At 36.2% G+C, this 25544-nt stretch overlaps 1 protein-coding gene across 3 annotated transcripts; it reads left to right on the plus strand.

Annotated features, from left to right (window-relative positions):
• Positions 1 to 1778: 1778 nt before the first annotated feature.
• Positions 1779 to 24331, plus strand: LOC139982187 (uncharacterized). 3 transcript variants are annotated; one of them, XR_011798027.1, is made up of 9 exons: positions 1791 to 1994; positions 4061 to 4150; positions 5262 to 5384; positions 6964 to 7016; positions 7778 to 12948; positions 15014 to 15103; positions 16218 to 16343; positions 17916 to 17968; positions 18720 to 24331. XR_011798027.1 is itself a non-coding variant. In XM_071994777.1 (5 exons), exons 1-5 carry the CDS (start codon positions 1877 to 1879, stop codon positions 18804 to 18806), a joined length of 471 nt encoding a protein of 156 aa, XP_071850878.1. In that variant the 5' UTR covers positions 1779 to 1876; the 3' UTR covers positions 18807 to 24331. The 3 variants fall into 3 exon arrangements, 2 of the variants coding, with proteins under 2 accessions (XP_071850878.1, XP_071850877.1); XM_071994777.1 differs by lacking the exons at positions 6964 to 7016; positions 7778 to 12948; positions 15014 to 15103; positions 16218 to 16343 and having other exon boundaries at positions 1779 to 1994; XM_071994776.1 differs by lacking the exons at positions 1791 to 1994; positions 4061 to 4150; positions 5262 to 5384; positions 6964 to 7016 and having other exon boundaries at positions 12738 to 12948.
• Positions 24332 to 25544: the final 1213 nt, after the last annotated feature.

Below are 25544 nucleotides of genomic sequence, written 5' to 3' on the forward strand. Positions count from 1 at the left end.
CCAGATCGCTGGAAATGGCACTTCCCAGGCCTTGTAAGTTGCATCTTAGCATTTTCTCTTTTGTAAATACTAGTGATATCATACAAACATTAAAAAAAAAAATTAAAAAAATATGCTCAAGGGGGCGGGGGCAGCTGCCCCCTTCGGCCCCCCCCCCTGGCTACGCGCCTGCCACTTATATCATAAAGGCATATATCCCCGCAGTACCCGCAGTTCCCTACGTACGTCATATATAGTGACGAATACTACTGGTAATCATGATAACATGATCATCGATATCGTAAACATAGAAAGCCAGTTTCATTGATTGTATGTCACAAATTACATGATCACCGATAGCATATATGCAACAGCAGCATCCGCCATCAACAGTGCAACACGATGGTCAAGCGAGTAAAATATGGAACGCCTTGTCAACGATAGCATGTCCACTAGTAGCACAGCCACTTATGGCCTGGCCCACCGATAACGAGCATGACCATAGGTTTTTACCCGAATCTCCCGGCCTCCTGGTTTCATATTCTATTCTCCCGGTTTTTTAATCTTTCATCACTTGCGACATTTCTGACAATAGCCAACAGTTAGTCCTATGCTTAGTAATTCCCCACAGTAACGCTGAACAGGAAAGGCTATTCAGTGTAGTTCGCAAGAATAGTGTCCACTATCGGGTTACACACTTCCATGCGATACCTGTTCACTGGGTCCGTTTTACCGGAAGGGACTCTTCCATAACAAGATCTTCTTTCATTTCTTCCAGTTGGTCATTAGCCAATTGAACAAACTTTGCAGCTGCATAATGAGTAGCATGGAAGTCATCCCGTAGCTTCCGCATATTCTTCAGCAATTAGTCCACCATACACAGCCCGTCTGGATTCTATTAACTACTGTGAATATGGGCTGTAAATTTTACCAAGCTCCCCAGCCCACCGGCCCACCAGGCCACCGGCCCACTGGCCCACCAGGCCACCGGCCCACTGGCCCACCGGGCATTGCCCAAATGCCGGTGTGGCCAGTCCGCCACTGCTGCTCAGTATCGCATTTAGCTATGATCAAATACTGTCAACGTCTCCTACGGACAAAGAGATCATTTAACATAGTTTGGATTACTGCAGGTTTGGCCGATAACCTTTAGTGGCTACTGTCAATGGGCACCAAGATTAAGGATATTCCGAGGTCGAGGAGCCTCCAGAAAATCCGCCAATCAACTTTCCATTTCAAGTTCTTTCAACCAGATTTATCGCGGGTCCCAAATAATGTTCATCCCATACTGCATGAAATATCTTATTTGAAGTCTTTCATGCTAATAAATTGCCCAAAATGACAATTTAAAGGAAATGTAGCCAATTGAACTCTACTAGTGTCGGTATCAAAATTTCGTGACAGGATTTTTACTGGCAATGTAACAAAATTTACAATTACAAACTGTTATCACAAATGATGTTCACACCAATAAAATGTATGCATATGTTTTTCAGAGATGGAAATATTTAACTCTGTTAATGGCATCATATGAAAATATGTCATAATATTTATTCTTTAAGAGTATCTACTTAATAATGAATGAAACTACAGAACAAAGAGGCAGACATTATTCGAGTAACTGGAATTTTCTTCCTTGTTGTTTTAGATTTATTATATATTTGTGTCATCGTAGCGCACTATGGGAAGTTCCTCTTTCGATTCGTTTATCTATCTTCGGATGGAATAGAAACGATTAAAATTTTATGACGATAGTAAGTTTCGGCAAACGCAATAAAAGAATCCAGTTATCTTTGTTCCTTATTGTGAAGAGCTTGAAAATAGCATCGATATTAAACTTGTTCCACTCCCACGCAAGCGTTTGTGTTCTATACTATCGATCTGCTTCTATACCAAGATGATTTGTTGTAATGCTGCTGTGTGGCGTCTGAATCTTGTCCTGCTGATGACTGCCAGTGTGGCCTTCATGTTTCGAATAAGTGGGCCGGATGATCCATGTGAAGTTAAAATTACAGGTCAGTAAAACCAAAGTATCTTATTCCCCGTGGCGTGAGCAAGGGTGTGTGTGGGTGGGGGGGGGGGGTATGAACCGACTCTATCGTCAGGCTGAAACAAACCGTTCATGCCGGGGAATTTGTGCTTCACATTTCAGTAGGAAATGAATTAAAGCACTTCCTCGGAGTATATGATAAAGGGGTTTGTCGTTACCTAAATTTTTTGGAGAACTTTAGACTCCCACCTCCCCTCACCTCTTCTTTATATTTGAAATAATTTTCACGTGCCTGTTTAATTTACATTTGTCTTTTGAGAGTGTGATCTCTATTAATTCGATTCATTTAAATTATTACTTTATACTTTTATCGGCTATCAGCGTCAATAAGTCAACTTTCAAAGATTTTTTTGTGAATAATAATATTGTAGATTTTATCGTTTACTACATTGCATAGGTATTATAAAACATGCATCTTAGTCCATGGTTAATGTTGGCCTATTCAAATAGTGATATAGTTAATCCATCAAAATGTTGACTGGAGTCAAAATCGAGTGTCTACCCAGTTTCTCTGTTTGTTTATTGTTGGCCAGAAATGTATTAAATAGCTAAATAAAAGGGTTCTTTTTTTTGGATCGCACTTTAATTCCTCCCACTATTAACTAAAAGAATTCCAAAATTACCTCGAATGTTACAGAATGACTCCATATCACTACATGGTATGTAATTGAATCCTTTTGAATTTTTCTTTAAGGGACTTTCTTTCCTGCACTGTTGGCTTCAAATTGTGTTTAAAATTATCCATACCCGCATCTTCGTCAATGCACCATTTTTGATGACGTTACATGATATAGATATAAACTGAAGTTATACTCATGACTTCTATAGTCGAAGAGGAGCTTAAGAAAAGTCGAATAAGTATTGCTTAACTCCATTCTTCCTTTATAACTGCCTTCGCGACACTTTTGTAAGTCCAACTTTTTTGAAATTATACTCTATAAAGACATGTTACTATTATTCTATATATTTTTTCTTATACTCAAATTCATGTGATCAAATGAAGTCAACTTATAACCTTTCATGTTAGGGGAGAGGTTGAATCTTATCTTCGGTGAACAAAAGGTTATTCACGATTATTCGAACGTAATTTCGAATCATTGAACATAATTATGTGAATATATATTGTGCAAATAGTATTGCGCAAAGGCGGCAAAATAGGGTTGATTGATTACAAATCCTGGACGTGGGACGGAAGGGGGTGGGGGTTAGTTCATACTTCGATGGTTAATATGATAAGATATATTTTTGAAGGGACGCCAAACAAAGATAACTAAAAGCTTTTCGACAAATAGATGGTCTATGCAAATATAACACTTGTCACATATAAAATTCATGGTTTACCTTTGGGAAAGAGGCACTTGGCATTAATAAAGAAAAGGAGGGAGCACCTTTTGAGGTTTTTCCACAAAGCACTTTCCCCTGTATCCCCCGGCTGTTCCAACCCTGGTATTGAACTTTTTTTATTAAGATTAAGCGTTGATGTGTTACAGCTAATTGTAACGAAATATAATCAAATGAAAAGATTAAAAGGTAAATGTTATAGTTTTACAGACATACTATATTACGTTCCAACTTTTTATTTCAAAAATCTGGACTACAGACTGATCTTTTGATGCATTTAAACAGGGTTGAGAACAGCGGAAAGTATTAAGGCGTATACAGTTCACAAATGTTGGGCCTTTTCGATCACCGTGTGTGGTAATTCAGATTGCTGTAAAATACATTCATAAGTTGAGATAGGTTTTACGTTTCTTCTTCTGGTGGTTTTGACTTTATCACAAACATCTAGAATTAGAAACTGCCTTTCGATGCAGACTACATCTAGAAGTTGCCTGATATATTGGGAAGCAACAATATTTTAGTATTTTAGTCGAGAATCATCTTAATCATCCGACGATGATTAGTACATTCATCAGCTGAACTATGATACTAAAAGTTGTTTACATTTTGATTAAAAACGAAGTCACCTATTTTAATAAGCGAGACGCAATATATACAAATCAAGATGTTGCTTTCCAATTCTGATAACAGGACTTTGGGCGGATGGCTTAAAGCTTTCTTTCGATCCAAACCCACTAAGGCTTGACGTCCAGGAAACCATAGATATTTCTCTTTACGTGTGTAAGTATTAAACTGTGTGCAACAATTGAGTGCCTATTGTTCTCATATCCCCATGAGCTCATCAGCAATAACCTCTTAATTTCACCGATTAAACCAATGCAATATATTCCAATCATCATTTTTGATCAAATATTTTAGAAAAAAAACATCCTCAATGAACAGTTGTATGTATTGATGCAGTTGTTAAGAAGTCCAACTTAAATGCGATCATACTTGAAGCAGTTCTTTACAATAAAGGAGTTTACCCCTGTTCGACCTCGCAAGAGGTCCTACGGGGGATAATATTTAAGTTTTGTAGAATAGACCCTTTTTTTCTAGGGAAAGTTGTCTATTATTCAAACAGGGAGATGCTGAGAAGTGAAGTATTGTTCGATTAACATTGTTAAGAAGCCATAAATAAACAGGAGGTCGGAACTGAGGAGCCAATTAGGTAGGGATCACTAAAGGGGGAGGAATTTCTAATTAAATGGGAATACAAGACAGAGCGGTTTCTATTGTTTGGGTCGGAAGTGGTTGCTACTTAGTTGGAGTTTTGGAGTTGTACTTAGTGTATAAGTACACCTGGAATTTGGGGGCTAGACCCACTATAGTCCAAATTACATCATTATCTATTGATGTTAATGGTGATTAGGTCACTTCATACTTCCGCGACAGGACGGCTGAAAACCTAGTAGCGTCTAACAGAGCTAGTAATATACTTTATTAGTATCGGTTTATTAATTATTAACTTCCTGTACTATAGTTTGTAAATGAACAAATGAAATAAGCCCACTATGAGCGGAAAACATATTTAAAAAATGAGGTATGATAACCTTTAGTAGTTTGATAGAAAATGAATCTCTATTCTCGTAAATTTCTAACGGAAATATCTGGAACAGAAACAATATGGTAACTTTCTGTTTTCCGTTTTTCGATTTCTTTTTCATTATCCATTATAAAGAGTATTACGCCGAAAGGTTATTGGGTGGGTTTCACTCTGTTTCAATCACGTTATGGATATATTATTGTTAAATACATCGATTTTACTCACTAAAAAGGCACTGACACACACACACAAATTAATTAAAAGAAAACCCTTGTAATTTCCCGATTTTGTAATCCTTCTTCCCAGATGAAGACTTGTGGTTTGGTACTTTTACCCTCCATTTGGAAAACAAACTAAGTGGTGAGACATACGAAGAACTTGGATCTCTCTGTGGACATGGGAGCCCGTTCTGCCCATCACAGAAAGGAGGTAAGTCTTCAAGCATGGATTTTAAATTAATTTTAGTCTTCATTGTAACAAATTGCAACCACTGTGTTTTTCTTTATATTATATTCATGGTTACACGACATTAAGTTTAGAACTTTCTAACGCTAAACTTTTTTTTTAACGCTAAACTAATGATAATTTAAATATAAACATTTATCCATTAATTATGCTAATAAATTGTCCACACTGCATACTTATAAATTTGTGAAACTACATGACATCGTTTAGTTGACACTGAACACCATGTAAATGTTTTGTACAAGCAATGCGTGCGTTGTTCAATTGTTGCCTGAAGTCGCTGCAAGTTTTCCTATGGAATTTTGCGGAGTATCTGAGTAACTGACACAGTCCTGTAAAGGCTCATTTCGAACAAAACTATAGATGTAGAAATACCCCTGGACTGGCGGTATACAATATATATTACTTCATGGTGCCATCCTTTAACTGCTAAGAATCTCAGTTAGCTCTAAAAATGTCTTTGCTTTGGTGCAAAATGAGACTGAATATGTTCAATGTATTATTCATTATTCATTAAGATTAGGTAATTTGTGGTACCTATTATTATATTAAACACAATTTAAGAAGCGACGTTCACGTCTCCCAAACTAATAATCTTCTAGAAAAAAAAAATGCATTGTATTACTCGGAGAACAATAACTCCGATCTGTCAGCCCATGCCAGGCCTAATTAAATACGTTTAATCAATATAATAAATTTGTATTCCATTGTCTTTCAAAGTATTAACGTCGTACCAGAGACTTAATTTATCGGGTTCGAATATGTACATTTGTCTTGCTGCTTCCTAAATTTTTATTATCTCGTAAAATTCGACTTATCAAGTATTGCTGTAAATCTATAGGCCCAATGAGAGGATTATCCCATGCTTAGTTGACATGGAAGTGCTAACGTTTGGAGCGACAATGTTATCAAGAAAAGCTTTAAACAGCCAAATTGATCACAAAAGGTATTCTGTAACCTGCTATTTTTTAAGGTACATTGTAATTCAACGCAGATATAAAGCAAAAAATACAAGGTGGTCGTGTTGCAACTAAAACATATCAGACATATTTAAGGGGGGAAAAAAGATAATTAAAATTGGCAAACCTATCATATTTACTTTGTCCATTTGAGTTGTAACAAAGCAAGGGCAATCTAATGCGAATAAGTAATAAATTATTATATATGCTAATTTTTTTTTCTATTTGTGAGACGATCGAGCAACGACGTTGAGTTGTATGATCGGCTGTTATCAGCTGTGTAAACCTTTTTATAAATCTGAGAACATCCTATATCTCACTATATCTTATTAGAATTGGAAACGCAAAAATACTAGCAGTATACTAAAGCTTAAACGTACTGTTTTAAACTTGATAGCTTTTATTAAGGGCTTACTTTTACATCTAAACTTATATTTATTTCGTGTTTATATGGCAACTCTATCATTAAGGGCTTAGCTTATGTCTTAATTTAAACTTATTTTGTTTGATAGAAACTCTATCCTTTGATAGCTTTTGTTAAGGGCTTACTTTATATCTTAACTTATATTTATTTTGTTTTATAGAAAATCTCTCATTTCACGAGACAGCGGTGATTCCATCGACTTTTGTGGACAAGGTGTGTTCAAATTTACGTATTTGTTTTCTAAACGTATAGACAAATTCTTCATTTCGAATATTGATTATAAGAAACACCTGTGAATTCTAAGCACACTGACGTTTGCCATTTTGTGAACCTTATGTCATGTATGCCAATTGCTTAGTTTATCTACGAAGTTAAACGCATTTTGAGTTTTACATTGTTGCATTTTTAATGTTATATATTCAAAAACAATTTGGTTAGGTAGTTACTGAAAGACGTTGCGATGTTATCAAACGATCGAGGACTTTTGCGTATTGTGTTCAACAAATGTTATATTTACAGAAGAAACTGTTAATCTTATCCGGTGGGGTCTGTGAAGGAAATAGTGTTTCAATCATGCCAGCAATGACAAGAACTGCGAATACGTATAATGATATGCACATATTATTACTTGGATGTGCAGACTATATATTAGGAAGGGTTATATACCGGTAATAGATAATTGAAGTAGTCTCTTTGCGATAAGTTATCAATTCCGGGGGCCTAAATATACCATTACAGAATGTGTTAGACAACGACCATAGATTCAAATAGTTTTAAGCCTTGTAACGAGAGCAGAGCTAACAGATTATGTAGCTTTTATACAATTAAACATATATGTTATTAATGTTCCAAGGTACGATTTCATATCAATCTTATATTTCTTTTATATCATATATGATACAAATGCATAGGACTATTCGCAAAGATCATCCCCTGTTCATTATAACTTTTATTTGTTATATTTTGTATTTCAGGGAATCTATTCTGGCAACATCAAAGCCTTCAATGAAGATGACGTTGTTATCATTGGGCTGTACATTTCCAACTGCAGTGTATCTTAGACAATTTATCGGCGCACTACCTTTTGCACTACATGCTAAGTAAATTAAAAGCGAGCGTAGCTTCCAAAGCTAGATTCCGATCAATTTCAGCCTATTTTTCCTTCAGCCTACCTTTAGCGCATTATAGTCCAGTTCTACAGTTTCCTGCAAAGTAGCTTTTACACTTGTCGTATGTTATAGAATGTAATTAATTACATGCCTTTGGTTTTAAAATGTTAATAGATTTGACGATTTTTATTTCACCATTAGGTGAAAGGAAGTTAAAAGGACACAGAGTCCAGAATATATACAAGGAAAGCTACAAGAGGTGTTAATATTATGCTACTTAAATCGCATATTAACATGTTATCATACACAAGGAATGTATCAGTTGCGATCCTCTTCTGTGAATTTCGTAAGGAATTGTAAACGGCCAGCAGAAAAAGTTATTATTTCTCAGTGAGAACTGACTTCCGTGTTAATAAGCACAGTGTTGCTATGAACAGCGTTAATATGAACAAGTGTTATAATATTGCCAAAAACTGTTATATTGTTAAAGTAACATTGTTATACTATTGAGCTATAACTTGATATACAATTTATATATATATATATATATATATATATATCCGTGCTGCTAAGGACTTGCAAGTTACTCGAAGTATACTAACTAACGACATTGTTAACTCTTTCTTAATTAATCATTTATCAAGGGGACTTTCCAGCGTTTGATGAGAGATCGTTGTCATATCGGTGCTAATGTAGGCTACGTGATATCTTTGCAGATCTCTAAACTAAGGTAACACGATTGCGTGAAACCGCTCATCAGTAGGCCCTATGCGATCACGCTGGTGAGCTTGCTTATACAGACGCGCTTGGTGATTGACTAATTCAAACTTCAAGGTTCTACAAAAGTGCTTTAGAAACACAATTTACGATGCTTAAAACTAATAGTCTGAGCCGAAGTTCACAACTATGTTTCAAAATATATAGCCCTTCAATAAGTTCGAAGAGCATTGTATATACTACTAGTGATTAACTCACCGTACCGTTATGATATGCATTCAGAGACTGCAACTTGTTAAGTTAGGACAAATATGACATCAGCACGGCCCTCTGTTCATTTTGGGCGCGGCTGGAGAGGGCTATTGGTAATGATTTGAACATATCGTAAAATATAATATTACGTTAGTGTTTGAGACTTGTAATAATAGTTTTCCAGCCGATGCTCTGATACTTAACCTGTGAGGGAATTTAATTATTTCAGTTTAATTTACAATTTAGTATCCAATACAAATAACCAGAGATAAAATTGGTCAAATTTTAATTGGTTCTCGAAGTAGTTATGTAGCATTCATTAACGTTAACTATTTTTTTGTGTCTTAAATAACCTTTGTACAATAATTGGCTCAAGTACAAGTGTTTTTGTACTCTTCAGCAAACATCGAAATTTCTCATTTCACATTTCGTATTAGTTTGCAAAGTAGGAAGCAAAACTTAAATATAAGAAAGATCAACAAAGATTACTAACATTGCAAGCACTGATCATATCTTATCGTAAACGGAAAGAAAAAATACTTGTCATTATAAGCAATAGTAATTGAATCGACACTGCTTTTAGGTTACCTATAGAGAAAAAAAAACTTTGAGTTTTGCTGTATTCTAACCCAAATAAAATATCAAATGCAAACAATTAAATCTGTTTGTTATTTCTCGTTGTCTCCTACTCTTTAAAATCATTGTTCACGTATCACAACATGAAAAGTAACAGTCCTGATTTTTTTTTTTTTAATTCAGAAAGAAAAACATGATTCAGAAAAGAATTTTCAACACTTTCTTAATTCTGACGACTTTTGGTTAACAGGTCACGAGGTATATGTCAAAATGATACCGAAAGTTTCCACCAGTTTGACCGGAAGCGAGTAATTCTCTTGGTAAAAACTATATTAGATACTTCCTTTTCCGTTCTTGGATAAAGTGGTACCATTTCAACATCTAATTGAAAGCTAATGACATCCATTGTTATGAAAGGGGGTTAATGGGGCATAAAGCTTGTTTGGTGCAACAGGTCAAAGGTCGACAAGTTCATGACACACATTTTTACTAGAAAATGCATTTTGCGAGAATGCACTTTGCGAGAATACTTATACCAACGGATCAAAACAGTACAGAGGCAGTCTCGGTGAACGTACTGCTTATAAATATATGTGTTCGTTTGATATTATATATTTATAGAGAATATAAGAGTATACACTTAGGGCATGTATTCTCCACGGGATAATGTTATTTTATATGAATTGGCCAAAACAAATGTTGTTTTTCTTCATATGTAATTTTAATACGTTACGTAATCCACTTATTGCAAATTGTCCCATGGAAAACAAAATTGTCCCTTTGAACACCGTTGCTTATTACTTGGACGAATATGTGGAGAAAAGACTTTCAAATAGGCCTACTGTTTCAATCTTCGAAATTGAGTTAGTATTAGGCCTACAATGAGCCCTAAAGAGAAAAAATTGGGGTTGACACGAGGACAAGCCTAAAGGTATGGCAAGACATAGCGAAGCGTATCATGGTAAAACCTTGTTTAAAACCTATTTGACACAATTTTCTTTGTATTTCCTGCTTTTTTTGTTTTGTCCCACTAAGTAACACTGTGCTTTATAAAGGTCAACGGAAACGCTCTTGTTTGTACAGACAAACGAAATCTTCGTACTAACAGTGATAGCTGGAACCGGACCAACCCAGTATACATGGTCAAATATTAAATGACATGTAGCTAGCTAACTTCCACCATGTACCAATACAAAACTAATCAATACAAACTAATCAATAAGAGAGTGTGTATCTAGATTTCCTTTAGCCCTGCAGCGCGATCATCAACCTCGAAGTACGCCATTTGAGAACGTTAATTCTACCGGTAGCGTTGACAGCATGATAATCTATAGCATGATAATCAATAGCACGATAATCGTAAACGTAGTAATATATAGATAGCATGTCCACTTATCAGTCGCGTAGCCAGGAATTTGCCAAGGGAGGGGCGAAACTGTAGATTCGGCATTGCAAACTATCTAAGCGTAGCGCCACCATGTTTGGCGCGAAGCGCACAAGAAAATTTTGGCTGAAAATGCCTCCCAGATCGCTGGAAATGGCACTTCCCAGGCCTTGTAAGTTGCATCTTAGCATTTTCTCTTTTGTAAATACTAGTGATATCATACAAACATTAAAAAAAAAATTAAAAAAATATGCTCAAGGGGGCGGGGGCAGCTGCCCCCTTCGGCCCCCCCCCCTGGCTACGCGCCTGCCACTTATATCATAAAGGCATATATCCCCGCAGTACCCGCAGTTCCCTACGTACGTCATATATAGTGACGAATACTACTGGTAATAATGATAACATGATCATCGAAATCGTAAACATAGAAAGCCAGTTTCATTGATTGTATGTCACAAATTACATGATCACTGATAGCATATATGCAACAGCAACATCCGCCATCAACAGTGCAACACGATGGTCAAGCGAGTAAAATATGGAACGCCTTGTCAACGATAGCATGTCCACTAGTAGCACAGCCACTTATGGCCTGGCCCACCGATAACGAGCATGACCATAGGTTTTTACCCGAATCTCCCGGCCTCCTGGTTTCATATTCTATTCTCCCGGTTTTTTAATCTTTCATCACTTGCGACATTTCTGACAATAGCCAACAGTTAGTCCTATGCTTAGTAATTCCCCACAGTAACGCTGAACAGGAAAGGCTATTCAGTGTAGTTCGCAAGAATAGTGTCCACTATCGGGTTACACACTTCCATGCGATACCTGTTCACTGGGTCCGTTTTACCGGAAGGGACTCTTCCATAACAAGATCTTCTTTCATTTCTTCCAGTTGGTCATTAGCCAATTGAACAAACTTTGCAGCTGCATAATGAGTAGCATGAAGTCATCCCGTAGCTTCCGCATATTCTTCAGCAATTAGTCCACCATACACAGCCCGTCTGGATTCTATTAACTACTGTGAATATGGGCTGTAAATTTTACCAAGCTCCCCAGCCCACCGGCCCACCAGGCCACCGGCCCACTGGCCCACCGGGCATTGCCCAAATGCCGGTGTGGCCAGTCCGCCACTGCTGCTCAGTATCGCATTTAGCTATGATCAAATACTGTCAACGTCTCCTACGGACAAAGAGATCATTTAACATAGTTTGGATTACTGCAGGTTTGGCCGATAACCTTTGGTGGCTACTGTCAATGGGCACCAAGATTAAGGATATTCCGAGGTCGAGGAGCCTCCAGAAAATCCGCCAATCAACTTTCCATTTCAAGTTCTTTCAACCAGATTTATCGCGGGTCCCAAGTAATGTTCATCCCATACTGCATGAAATATCTTATTTGAAGTCTTTCATGCTAATAAATTGCCCAAAATGACAATTTAAAGGAAATGTAGCCAATTGAACTCTACTAGTGTCGGTATCAAAATTTCGTGACAGGATTTTTACTGGCAATGTAACAAAATTTACAATTACAAACTGTTATCACAAATGATGTTCACACCAATAAAATGTATGCATATGTTTTTCAGAGATGGAAATATTTAACTCTGTTAATGGCATCATATGAAAATATGTCATAATATTTATTCTTTAAGAGTATCTACTTAATAATGAATGAAACTACAGAACAAAGAGGCAGACATTATTCGAGTAACTGGAATTTTCTTCCTTGTTGTTTTAGATTTATTATATATTTGTGTCATCGTAGCGCACTATGGGAAGTTCCTCTTTCGATTCGTTTATCTATCTTCGGATGGAATAGAAACGATTAAAATTTTATGACGATAGTAAGTTTCGGCAAACGCAATAAAAGTATCCAGTTATCTTTGTTCCTTATTGTGAAGAGCTTGAAAATAGCATCGATATTAAACTTGTTCCACTCCCACGCAAGCGTTTGTGTTCTATACTATCGATCTGCTTCTATACCAAGATGATTTGTTGTAATGCCGCTGTGTGGCGTCTGAATCTTGTCCTGCTGATGACTGCCAGTGTGGCCTTCATGTTTCGAATAAGTGGGCCGGATGATCCATGTGAAGTTAAAATTACAGGTCAGTAAAACCAAAGTATCTTATTCCCCGTGGCGTGAGCAAGGGTGTGTGTGGGTGGGGGGGGGGGGTATGAACCGACTCTATCGTCAGGCTGAAACAAACCGTTCATGCCGGGGAATTTGTGCTTCACATTTCAGTAGGAAATGAATTAAAGCACTTCCTCGGAGTATATGATAAAGGGGTTTGTCGTTACCTAAATTTTTTGGAGAACTTTAGACTCCCACCTCCCCTCACCTCTTCCTTATATTTGAAATAATTTTCACGTGCCTGTTTAATTTACATTTGTCTTTTGAGAGTGTGATCTCTATTAATTCGATTCATTTAAATTATTACTTTATACTTTTATCGGCTATCAGCGTCAATAAGTCAACTTTCAAAGATTTTTTTGTGAATAATAATATTGTAGATTTTATCGTTTACTACATTGCATAGGTATTATAAAACATGCATCTTAGTCCATGGTTAATGTTGGCCTATTCAAATAGTGATATAGTTAATCCATCAAAATGTTGACTGGAGTCAAAATCGAGTGTCTACCCAGTTTCTCTGTTTGTTTATTGTTGGCCAGAAATGTATTAAATAGCTAAATAAAAGGGTTCTTTTTTTTGGGATCGCACTTTAATTCCTCCCACTATTAACTAAAAGAATTCCAAAATTACCTCGAATGTTACAGAATGACTCCATATCACTACATGGTATGTAATTGAATCCTTTTGAATTTTTCTTTAAGGGACTTTCTTTCCTGCACTGTTGGCTTCAAATTGTGTTTAAAATTATCCATACCCGCATCTTCGTCAATGCACCATTTTTGATGACGTTACATGATATAGATATAAACTGAAGTTATACTCATGACTTCTATAGTCGAAGAGGAGCTTAAGAAAAGTCGAATAAGTATTAACTCCATTCTTCCTTTATAACTGCCTTCGCGACACTTTTGTAAGTCCAACTTTTTTGAAATTATACTCTATAAAGACATGTTACTATTATTCTATATATTTTTTCTTATACTCAAATTCATGTGATCAAATGAAGTCAACTTATAACCTTTCATGTTAGGGGAGAGGTTGAATCTTATCTTCGGTGAACAAAAGGTTATTCACGATTATTCGAACGTAATTTCGAATCATTGAACATAATTATGTGAATATATATTGTGCAAATAGTATTGTGCAAAGGCGGCAAAATAGGGTTGATTGATTACAAATCAGGGACGTGGGACGGAAGGGGGTGGGGGTTAGTTCATACTTCGATGGTTAATATGATAAGATATATTTTTGAAGGGACGCCAAACAAAGATAACTAAAAGCTTTTCGACAAATAGATGGTCTATGCAAATATAACACTTGTCACATATAAAATTCAAGGTTTACCTTTGGGAAAGAGGCACTTGGTATTAATAAAGAAAAGGAGGGAGCACCTTTTGAGGTTTTTCCACAAAGCACTTTCCCCTGTATCCCCCGGCTGTTCCAACCCTGGTATTGAACTTTTTTTATTAAGATTAAGCGTTGATGTGTTACAGCTAATTGTAACGAAATATAATCAAATGAAAAGATTAAAAGGTAAATGTTATAGTTTTACAGACATACTATATTACGTTCCAACTTTTTATTTCAAAAATCTGGACTACAGACTGATCTTTTGATGCATTTAAACAGGGTTGAGAACAGCGGAAAGTATTAAGGCGTATACAGTTCACAAATGTTGGGCCTTTTCGATCACCGTGTGTGGTAATTCATATTGCTGTAAAAATACATTCATAAGTTGAGATAGGTTTTACGTTTCTTCTTCTGGTGGTTTTGACTTTATCACAAACATCTAGAATTAGAAACTGCCTTTCGATGCAGACTACATCTAGAAGTTGCCTGATATATTGGGAAGCAACAATATTTTAGTATTTTAGTCGAGAATCATCTTAATCATCCGACGATGATTAGTACATTCATCAGCTGAACTATGATACTAAAAGTTGTTTACATTTTGATTAAAAACGAAGTCACCTATTTTAATAAGCGAGACGCAATATATACAAAATCAAGATGTTGCTTTCCAATTCTGATAACAGGACTTTGGGCGGATGGCTTAAAGCTTTCTTTCGATCCAAACCCACTAAGGCTTGACGTCCAGGAAACCATAGATATTTCTCTTTACGTGTGTAAGTATTAAACTGTGTGCAACAATTGAGTGCCTATTGTTCTCATATCCCCATGAGCTCATCAGCAATAACCTCTTAATTTCACCGATTAAACCAATGCAATATATTCCAATCATCATTTTTGATCAAATATTTTAGAAAAAAAACATCCTCAATGAACAGTTGTATGTATTGATGCAGTTGTTAAAAAGTCCAACTTAAATGCGATCATACTTGAAGCAGTTCTTTACAATAAAGGAGTTTACCCCTGTTCGACCTCGCAAGAGGTCCTACGGGGGATAATATTTAAGTTTTGTAGAATAGACCCTTTTTTTCTAGGGAAAGTTGTCTATTATTCAAACAGGGAGATGCTGAGAAGTGAAGTATTGTTCGATTAACATTGTTAAGAAGCCATAAATAAACAGGAGGTCGGAACTGAGGAGCCAATTAGGTAGGGATCACTAAAGGGGGAGGAATTTCTAATTAAATGGGAATACAAGACAGAGCGGTTTCTATTGTTTGGGTCGGAAGTGGTTGCTACTTAGTTGGAGTTTTGGAGTTGTACTTAGTGTATAAGTACACCTGGAATTTGGGGGCTAGACCCACTTTAGTCCAAATTACATCATTATCTATTGATGTTAATGGTGATTAGGTCAGTTCATACTTCCGCGACAGGACGGCTGAAAACCTAGTAGCGTCTAACAGAGCTAGTAATATACTTTATTAGTATCGGTTTATTAATTATTAACTCCCTGTACTATAGTTGGTAAATAAACAAATCAAATAAGCCCACTATGAGCGGAAAACATATTTCAAAAAATGAGGTATGATAACCTTTAGTAGTTTGATAGAAAATGAATCTCTATTCTCGTAAATTTCAAACGGAAATATCTGGAACAGAAACAATATGGTAACTTTCTGTTTTCCGTTTTTCGATTTCTTTTTCATTATCCATTATAAAGAGTATTACGCCGAAAGGTTATTGGGTGGGTTTCACTCTGTTTCAATCACGTTATGGATATATTATTGTTAAATACATCGATTTTACTCACTAAAAAGGCACTGACACACACACACACAAATTAATTAAAAGAAAACCCTTGTAATTTCCCGATTTTGTAATCCTTCTTCCTAGATGAAGACTTGTGGTTTGGTACTTTTACCGTCCATTTGGAAAACAAACTAAGTGGTGAGACATACGAAAATGTTGGATCTCTCTGTGGTAAACATGAAAGCCCGCTCTGCCCATTAAAGAAAGGAGGTAAGTCTTCAAGCATGGATTTTAAATTAATTTTAGTCTTCATTGCAACAAATTGCAACCACTGTGTTTTTCTTTATATTATATTCATGGTTACACGACATTAAGTTTAGAACTTTGTAACGCTAAACTTTTTTTTAACGCTAAACTAATGATAATTTAAATATAAACATTTATCCATTAATTATGCTAATAAATTGTCCACACTGCATACTTATAAATTTGTGAAACTACATGACATCGTTTAGTTGACACTGAACACCATGTAAATGTTTTGTACAAGCAATGCGTGCGTTGTTCAATTGTTGCTTGAAGTCGCTGCAAGTTTTCCTATGGAATTTTGCGGAGTATCTGAGTAACTGACACAGTCCTGTAAAGGCTCATTTCGAACAAAACTATAGATGTAGAAATACCCCTGGACTGGCGGTATACAATATATATTACTTCATGGTGCCATCCTTTAACTGCTAAGAATCTCAGTTAGCTCTAAAAATGTCTTTGCTTTGGTGCAAAATGAGACTGAATATGTTCAATGTATTATTCATTAAGATTAGGTAATTTGTGGTACCTATTATTATATTAAAAACAATTTAAGAAGCGACGTTCACGTCTCCCAAACTAATAATCTTCTAGAAAAAAAAAATGCATTGTATTACTCGGAGAACAATAACTCCGATCTGTCAGCCCATGCCAGGCCTAATTAAATACGTTTAATCAATATAATAAATTTGTATTCCATTGTCTTTCAAAGTATTAACGTCGTACCAGAGACTTAATTTATCGGGTTCGAATATGTACATTTGTCTTGCTGCTTCCTAAATTTTTATTATCTCGTAAAATTCGACTTATCAAGTATTGCTGTAAATCTATAGGCCCAATGAGAGGATTATCCCATGCTTAGTTGACATGGAAGTGCTAACGTTTGGAGCGACAATGTTATCAAGAAAAGCTTTAAACAGCCAAATTGATCACAAAAGGTATTCTGTAACCTGCTATTTTTTAAGGTACATTGTAATTCAACGCAGATATAAAGCAAAAAATACAAGGTGGTCGTGTTGCAACTAAAACATATCAGACATATTTAAGGGGGAAAAAAAAGATAATTAAAATTGGCAAACCTATCATATTTACTTTGTCCATTTGAGTTGTAACAAAGCAAGGGCAATCTAATGCGAATAAGTAATAAATTATTATACATGCTAATTTTTTTTTCTATTTGTGAGACGATCGAGCAACGACGTTGAGTTGTATGATCGGCTGTTATCAGCTGTGTAAACCTTTTTATAAATCTGAGAACATCCTATATCTCACTATATCTTATTAGAATTGGAAACGCAAAAATACTAGCAGTATACTAAAGCTTAAACGTACTGTTTTAAACTTGATAGCTTTTATTAAGGGCTTACTTTTACATCTAAACTTATATTTATTTCGTGTTTATATGGCAACTCTATCATTAAGGGCTTAGCTTATGTCTTAATTTAAACTTATTTCGTTTGATAGAAACTCTATCCTTTGATAGCTTTTGTTAAGGGCTTACTTTATATCTTTACTTATATTTATTTTGTTTTATAGAAACTCTCTCATTTCACGAGACAGCGGTGATTCCATCGACTTTTGTGGACAAGGTGTGTTCAAATTTACGTATTTGTTTTCTAAACGTATAGACAAATTCTTCATTTCGAATATTGATTATAAGAAACACCTGTGAATTCTAAGCACACTGACGTTTGCCATTTTGTGAACCTTATGTCATGTATGCCAATTGCTTAGTTCATCTACGAAGTTAAACGCATTTTGAGTTTTACATTGTTGCATTTTTAATGTTATATATTTAAAAACAATTTGGTTAGGTATAGTTACTGAAAGACGTTGCGATGTTATCAAATGATCGAGGACTTTTGCGTATTGTGTTATATTTACAGAAGAAACTGTTAATCTTATCCGGTGGTCTGTGAAGGAAATAGTGTTTCAATCATGCCAGCAATGACAAGAACTGCGAATACGTATAATGATATGCACATATTATTACTTGGATGTGCAGACTATATATTAGGAAGGGTTATATACCGGTAATAGATAATTGAAGTATAGTCTCTTTGCGATAAGTTATCAATTCCGGGGGCCTAAATACCATTACAGAATGTGTTAGACAACGACCCAAGATTCAAATAGTTTTAAGCCTTGTAACGCGAGCAGAGCTAACAGATTATGTAGCTTTTATACAATTAAACATATATGTTATTAATGTTCCAAGGTACGATTTCATATCAATCTTTTATAATCTTTTATATCATATATGATACAAATGCATAGGACTATTCGCAAAGGTCACCCCCTGTTCATTATAACTTTTATTTGTTATATTTTGTATTTCAGGGAATCTATTCTGGCAACATCAAAGCCTTCAATGAAGATGACGTTGTTATCATTGGGCTGTACATTTCCAACTGCAGTGTATCTTAGACAATTTATCGGCGCACTATACCTTTTGCACTACATGCTAAGTACATTAAAAGCGAGCGTAGCTTCCAAAGCTAGATTCCGATCAATTTCAGCCTACTTTTCCTTCAGCCTAACTTTAGCGCATTATAGTCCAGTTCTACAGTTTCTTGCAAAGTAGCTTTTACACTTGTCGTATGTTATAGAATATAATTAATTACATGCCTTTGGTTTTAAAATGTTAATGGATTTGACGATTTTTATTTCACCATTAGGTGAAAGGAAATTAAAAGGACACAGAGTTCTGAATATATACAAGGAAAGCTACAAGAGGTGTTAATATTATGCTACTCAAGGGCGTAGGAACCAGGGGGCTGGGGGCGCCAGCCCCCCCCTCCCCAGTGAAAAACATGGAGGGGCGGAAGTATCATTCCGCCCCCCCCCCGCTTCGCAAGTCAAAAAACCCCTTTTTCATTTCCAAATGAGAAAAAAATCTCATTTGGAGCACCAAATTGCATCTAAGGCCAGGTGAAAATGCAAAATTATATACAAAATGGAGTGGGTGGGTTGAAGTGTGCTATATTGCACCAAATTGCATCTGAGGCCACCTGGAAATGCAAAAAAAAAACCTCCCCTTACACCCCTCCCCCAGGCCGGCCATCAGCCTTCAGCCCCCCACTCAAAAGTACCTTCCTACGCCACTGATGCTACTTAAATCGCATATTAACATGTTATCATACACAGGGAATGTATCAGTTGCGATCCTCTTCTGTGAATTTCGTAAGGAATTGTAAACGGCCAGCAGAAAAAGTTATTATTTCTCAGTGAGAACTGACTTCCGTGTTAATAAGCACAGTGTTACTATGAACAGCGTTAATATGAACATGTTAATATGAACAAGTGTTATAATATGGCAAAAAACTGTTATATTGTTTAAGTAACATTGTTATACTATTGAGCTATAACTTGATATACAATTTATATTTATATATATATATATATATATATATATATATATATATATATATATATATATATCCGTGCTGCTAAGGACTTCCAAGTTACTCGAAGTTTACTAACTAACGACATTGTTTACTCTTTCTTAATTAATCATTTATCAAGGGGACTTTCCAGCGTTTGATGAGAGATCGTTGTCATATCGGTGCTAATGTAGGCTACGTGATATATTTGCAGATCTCTAAACTAAGCCGGGTAACACGATTGCGTGAAACCGCGTATCAGTAGGCCCTATGCGATCACGCTTGGTGAGCTAGCTTATACAGACGCGCTTGGTGATTGACTAATTCAAACTTTCAAGGTTCTACAAAAGTGCTTTAGAAACACAATTTACGATGCTTAAAACTAATAGTCTGAGCCGAAGTTCACATTTATGTTTCAAAATATATAGCCCTTCAATAAGTTCGAAGAGCATTGTATATACTATTAGTGATTAACTCACCGTGCCGTTATGATATGCATTCAGAGACTGCAACTTGCTAAGTTAGGACAAATATGACATCAGCACGGCCCTCTGTTCATTTTGGGCGTGGCGGAAAGGGCAATTGGTAATGATTTGAACATATCGTAAAATATAATATTACGTTAGTGTTTGAGACTTGTAATAATAGTTTTCCAACCGATGGTCTGATACTTAACCTGTGAGGGTATTTTAATTTTTTCAGTTTAGTTTAAAATTTAGTATCCAATACAAATAACCAGAGATAAAATTGGTCAAATTTTAATTGGTTCTCGAAGTAGTTATGTAGCATTCATTAACGTTAACTATTTTTTTTTTGTCTTAAATAACCTTTGTACAATAATTGGCTCAAGTACAAGTGTTTTTGTAGAACTCTTCAGCAAACAACGAAATTTCTCATTTCACATTTCGTATTAGTTTGCAAAGTAGGAAGCAAAACTTAAATATAAGAAAGATCAACGAAGATTACTAACGTTGCAAGCACTGATCATATCTTATCGTAAACGGAAATAAAAAATACTTGTCATTATAAGCAATAGTAATTGAATCGACACTGCTTTTAGGTTACCTATAGAGGAAAAAAAAACTTTGAGTTTTGCTGTATTCTAACCCAAATAAAATATCAAATGCAAACAATTAAATCTTTTTGTTATTTCTCGTTGTCTCCTACTCTTTAAAATCATTGTTCACGTATCACAACATGAAAAGTAACAGTCCTGATTTTTTTTTTTTTTAATTCAGAAAGAAAAACATGAATCAGAAAAAAATTTCAACACTTTCTTAATTCTGATGACTTTCGGTTAACAGGTCACGAGGTATACGTCAAAATGATACCGAAAGTTTCCACCCAGTTTGACCGGAAGCGAGTAATTCTCTTGGTAAAAACTATATTAGATACTTTCTTTTCCGTTCTTGGATAAAGTGGTACCATTTCAACATCTAATTGAAAGCTATAATGACATCCATTGTTATGAAAGGGGGTTAATGGGACAAAAAGCTTGTTTGGTGCAACAGGTCAAAGGTCGACAAGTTCATGACACACATTTTTACTAGAAAATGCACTTTGCGAGAATGCACTTTGCGAGAATACTTATACCAACGGATCAAAACAGTACAAAGGCAGTCTCGGTGAACGTACTGCTTATAAATATATGTGTTCGTTTGATATTATATATTTATAGAGAACATAAGAGTATACACTTAGGGCATGTATTCTCCACGGGATAATGTTATTTTATATGAATTAGCCCAAAAAATGTTGTTTTTCTTTATATGTAATTTTAATACGTTACGTAATCCACTTATTGCAAATTGTCCCATGGAAAACAAAAATGTCCCTTTGAACACCGTTGCTTATTACTTGGACGAATATGTGGAGAAAAGACTTTCAAATAGGCCTACTGTTTCAATCTTCGAAATTGAGTTAGTATTAGGCCTACAATGAGCCCTAAAGAGAAAAAAATGGGGTTGACACGAGGACAAGCCTAAAGGTATGGCAAGACATAACGAAGCGTATCATGGTAAAACCTTGTTTAAAATTAACCCATTTGACACAATTTTCTTTGTATTTCCTGCTTTTTTTTGTCCCACTAAGTTACACTGTGCTTTATAAAGGTCAACAGAAACGCTCTCGTTTGTACAAACGAACGAAATCTTCGTACTAACAGTGATAGCTGGAACCGGACCAACCCAGTATACATGGTCAAATATTAAATGACATATGTAGCCTAACTTCCACTATGTACCAATACAAAACTAATCAATACAAACTAATCAATAAGAGAGTGTGTATCTAGATTTCCTTTAGACCTGCAGCGCGATCATCAACCTCGAAGTACGCCACTTTGAGAACGTTAATTCTACCGGTAGCGTTGACAGCATGATAATCTATAGCATGATAATCAATAGCACGATAATCGTAAACGTAGTAATCTATAGATAGCATGTCCACTTATATCATAAAGGCATATATATCCCGCAGCTACGTACGTCATATATAGTGACGAATACTACTGGTAATCATGATAACATGATCATCGATATCGTAAACATAGAAAGCCAGTTTCATTGATTGTATGTCACAAATTACATGATCACCGATAGCATATATGCAACAGCAGCATCCGCCATCAACAGTGCAACACGATGGTCAAGCAAGTAAAATATGGAACGCCTTGTCAACGATAGCATGTTCACCAGTAGCACAGCCACTTATGGCCTGGCCCACCGATAACGAGCATGACCATAGGTTTTTACCCGAATCTCCCGGCCTCCTGGTTTCATATTCTATTCTCCCGGTTTTTTTAATCTTTCATCACTTGCGACATTTCTGACAATAGCCAAAAGTTAGTCCTATGCTTAGTAATTCCCCACAGTAACGCTGAACAGGAAAGGCTATTCAGTGTAGTTCGCAAGAATAAGACAGAGACAATCGGTCAAGTCTCAAGCTTGATGGGACTCTATCTAGCATATACTAGCCATGAAGTCACAGTACCCAGAGTCCACTGTTCCCTGTTTCAAATGGAAGCATATATACTGAAGAAACCCTGTAGAAAGCGAAGCGAGCTGCTGTAAACTGCAACAAGAAACACTGATTGGACGATTCTCTCACTGTATTGCATAAGTAGACTATACTTATTTAGGAGTATTTATATCATTTCAGTTGAAAATTACCAACCTCCCTATTTTCCACTTGTTCTCCCTATTTTTTGGCTCTGAAAAATGTTATTCTCCCTATTTTGGGGTCAAACAGGTTGACATGTCTGATATTATGACCAACGTCATCTCATGATCAATGATATATTGACCATCTGAGGCGTGTCTGTCTATAGTGTGCATCAACACTGCATATTCTCCATCAAGGGTACCATTGTAAGTTAGGTTTAGGGTGAACATACATATGACAACCTCAAGTTCTGTCTAACGCAACAACATCTCTCAAACATCAACTGCAACAATACCGAGTTTTATTATGGCCGTATAATGAACTTTAAGTTTCTATTTCAATAAAAATGGTTGTGATATTGTGTTATCGCTCACCAGACAGTGCTCTTAATGGCATAGTTCTACGGGGTTTTCCCAATGATTAAGTAAAATAATATTGAAAAAAATGTATATATACAAAGGACTAGCACAAGTCGCTTGAATAAAGCAAACAAGGCAACACGATGAATAAGCTTATGTAAGCTGTTTTAAGAGCGAGAGAGGTGATCATAAATTAAATAAAAGAATATATGTTACACTAACTATGAAGCTGTCATATCTGAGTGGATCAGAGTTATTCAGGGGCCCAGGGGGTCCGGACCCCCCCTGCTCTTGGCCAAAAAAAAGAGGAAAAAAAAGAGAGGTGCTTTGCATGGCTAAATTGAAGGTTCCCTGTTGTACTTAAATATCCAAGAATTTCACAATGGAAAGAGGGAAACCTACTCCCCTGCGACCCTAGGATCACTGGCGGCCAAACCCCTCACCCTTCCAGAATCCTGGATCCGGCCCTGCATCAAACAGTGGTGACGGAACGGGAGGGGGATTGGGGGCTAAAGGCATTATGATTTTTGTATCATCTCAACTCATCTGATATGTATTACCATATTTCATACATTGTTTTTTTCTCATCAATTGAGAAATTGCAGACATGAGATCCATATTTTCAGGCTAGGTACATGCAGCTTAGAATACTCGGGAAGTGCCGTTTCCGGCCATCTGGGGGGGTTTGTAAAGCCAAACATTTTCTGGTACGCTCCGCGCCAACCGATGGTGGCGCTCCGCTTAGATAGTCTTACGTTCAGGCGCTGCTGGACCAGTCAGACCCCCCCCCCCCTGTCACAAATCCTGCATCCGCCCCTGTTATTGTTACACAGGACGCAACTGCTAATAATTACAAGGGCATGCTAGACATCGAGAGAGGAAATAAAAAAGCAAGTAATGGAAAAGTTTGTAAACTGTTAGCAATGAATACCTTTAACTTCATTCTTGGAAGTAACTACTTTGGTTTCGATACTAGTTAATGAGCAACCAGATGCTTCTTCAACTCCCAGCGTGGCAAGTCATAGACAAGTGAATCTTCTTTATTATACAGGGATGAGACTGAGCCGGGGAAAAAAATCTGAAATTTATCGATCGCCGTCCTGGGGGAGGGGTTTAAGAGGAGGGGGTGTCCCCCTCCCCTTTAGAATTTTTTTGTCAGGTAAGGAGGGCTTAAATGCAAAATGGTGGACTCTAGATGGAATTTATCATATCACGTAACTCGCCAAAAAAGTGTGGAATTTCTGCTTGTATAATTTATCCATTAGCTTTTTTGAACCAAAAAAAGGCTTTTTTGCTTGCTTTGTGCTACTTGATTCCACCACTGGTCAAATTCGGTGTTCCTTCCCTTCACAGTCCAGCATGTTCGGCCAAAAAAAAAATAAAAATAAAAAAATAAAAAATAATAAAAAATAATAAAAAACGCGAATTACAAGAAAAAACGCGAAAATGAAAAAAAAAATAATCGGAAATCCGCGTTTCCGCGGAAGAGTCTCATGCCTGATTATAGCAAAAAAATCATTATTGATTTGACTTAACGTTTTTCCAAAGTCTCGAGCCAGGGATGTGTCCCCCACTAATATCTTCTTATCCTGTGTGCAGCTTATGCATGGTTGTATGTCAACTAGTTGATTCTGTTAAAAACGCTTCCCAATTGCATTGAAAATACCTTCAAAAAAAGGATGACTTCATTTAAACAACAAAAAAATATAAAAGTATATTTAGTAGGTCCCATCGATAACACTGATGATTGGTTGATTATCCTGTTCCTTTCTCACTTTATTCAATTGTAGTTTTCCCGCTGTAGAGTCAGAAAATTAATAAACACTAGAATGAAACACTGATGAACTATTACAACTGCTGGTTACCTCTTGTAAACAGTGTTTGAATCATGTCAAAGGTCATTATACAGGTTTACATACACATTCATGACAATATCTCCACAAATCGCTAAGATTGAAACACTGATGAACTCTTTAAAACTGCTGGTTACCTCTTGTAAACATACTCTATTTCTCACAAGATCCTCTCCACAAGGTACATGAGATGCTATATCCTGTACACAAATTCAATATAGCCATTTTGGATCGTTTGAGGCAGGATGAGACACTACTTAGTCTTGACACTTCATAACAAAAAATGATTTCACCCTAGATTACAATATTCACAGTATTGGAAGTTATAGGCACATCTGCCTTAGGGAACGTAGCCAAATCGAGTCGGCGCCCGGCGGCGTCACAACTGCACAATGACCCCTAAACACT

The sequence above is a fragment of the Apostichopus japonicus genome, chromosome 16 (assembly GCF_037975245.1).
Source record: "Apostichopus japonicus isolate 1M-3 chromosome 16, ASM3797524v1, whole genome shotgun sequence".
NCBI classification, from domain to species: Eukaryota; Metazoa; Echinodermata; class Holothuroidea; order Aspidochirotida; family Stichopodidae; genus Apostichopus; species Apostichopus japonicus.

Coding starts and splice junctions, on each gene's coding strand:
- LOC139982187 (XM_071994776.1), top strand. CDS start 12,831: ATGATTTGTTGTAATGCCGCTGTGTGGCGTCTGAATCTTGTCCTGCTG. Junction 15,104..16,217: donor AGATATTTCTCTTTACGTGT/GTAAGTATTAAA, acceptor CCTTCTTCCTAG/ATGAAGACTTGTGGTTTGGT. Junction 17,969..18,719: donor CATCGACTTTTGTGGACAAG/GTGTGTTCAAAT, acceptor TTTGTATTTCAG/GGAATCTATTCTGGCAACAT.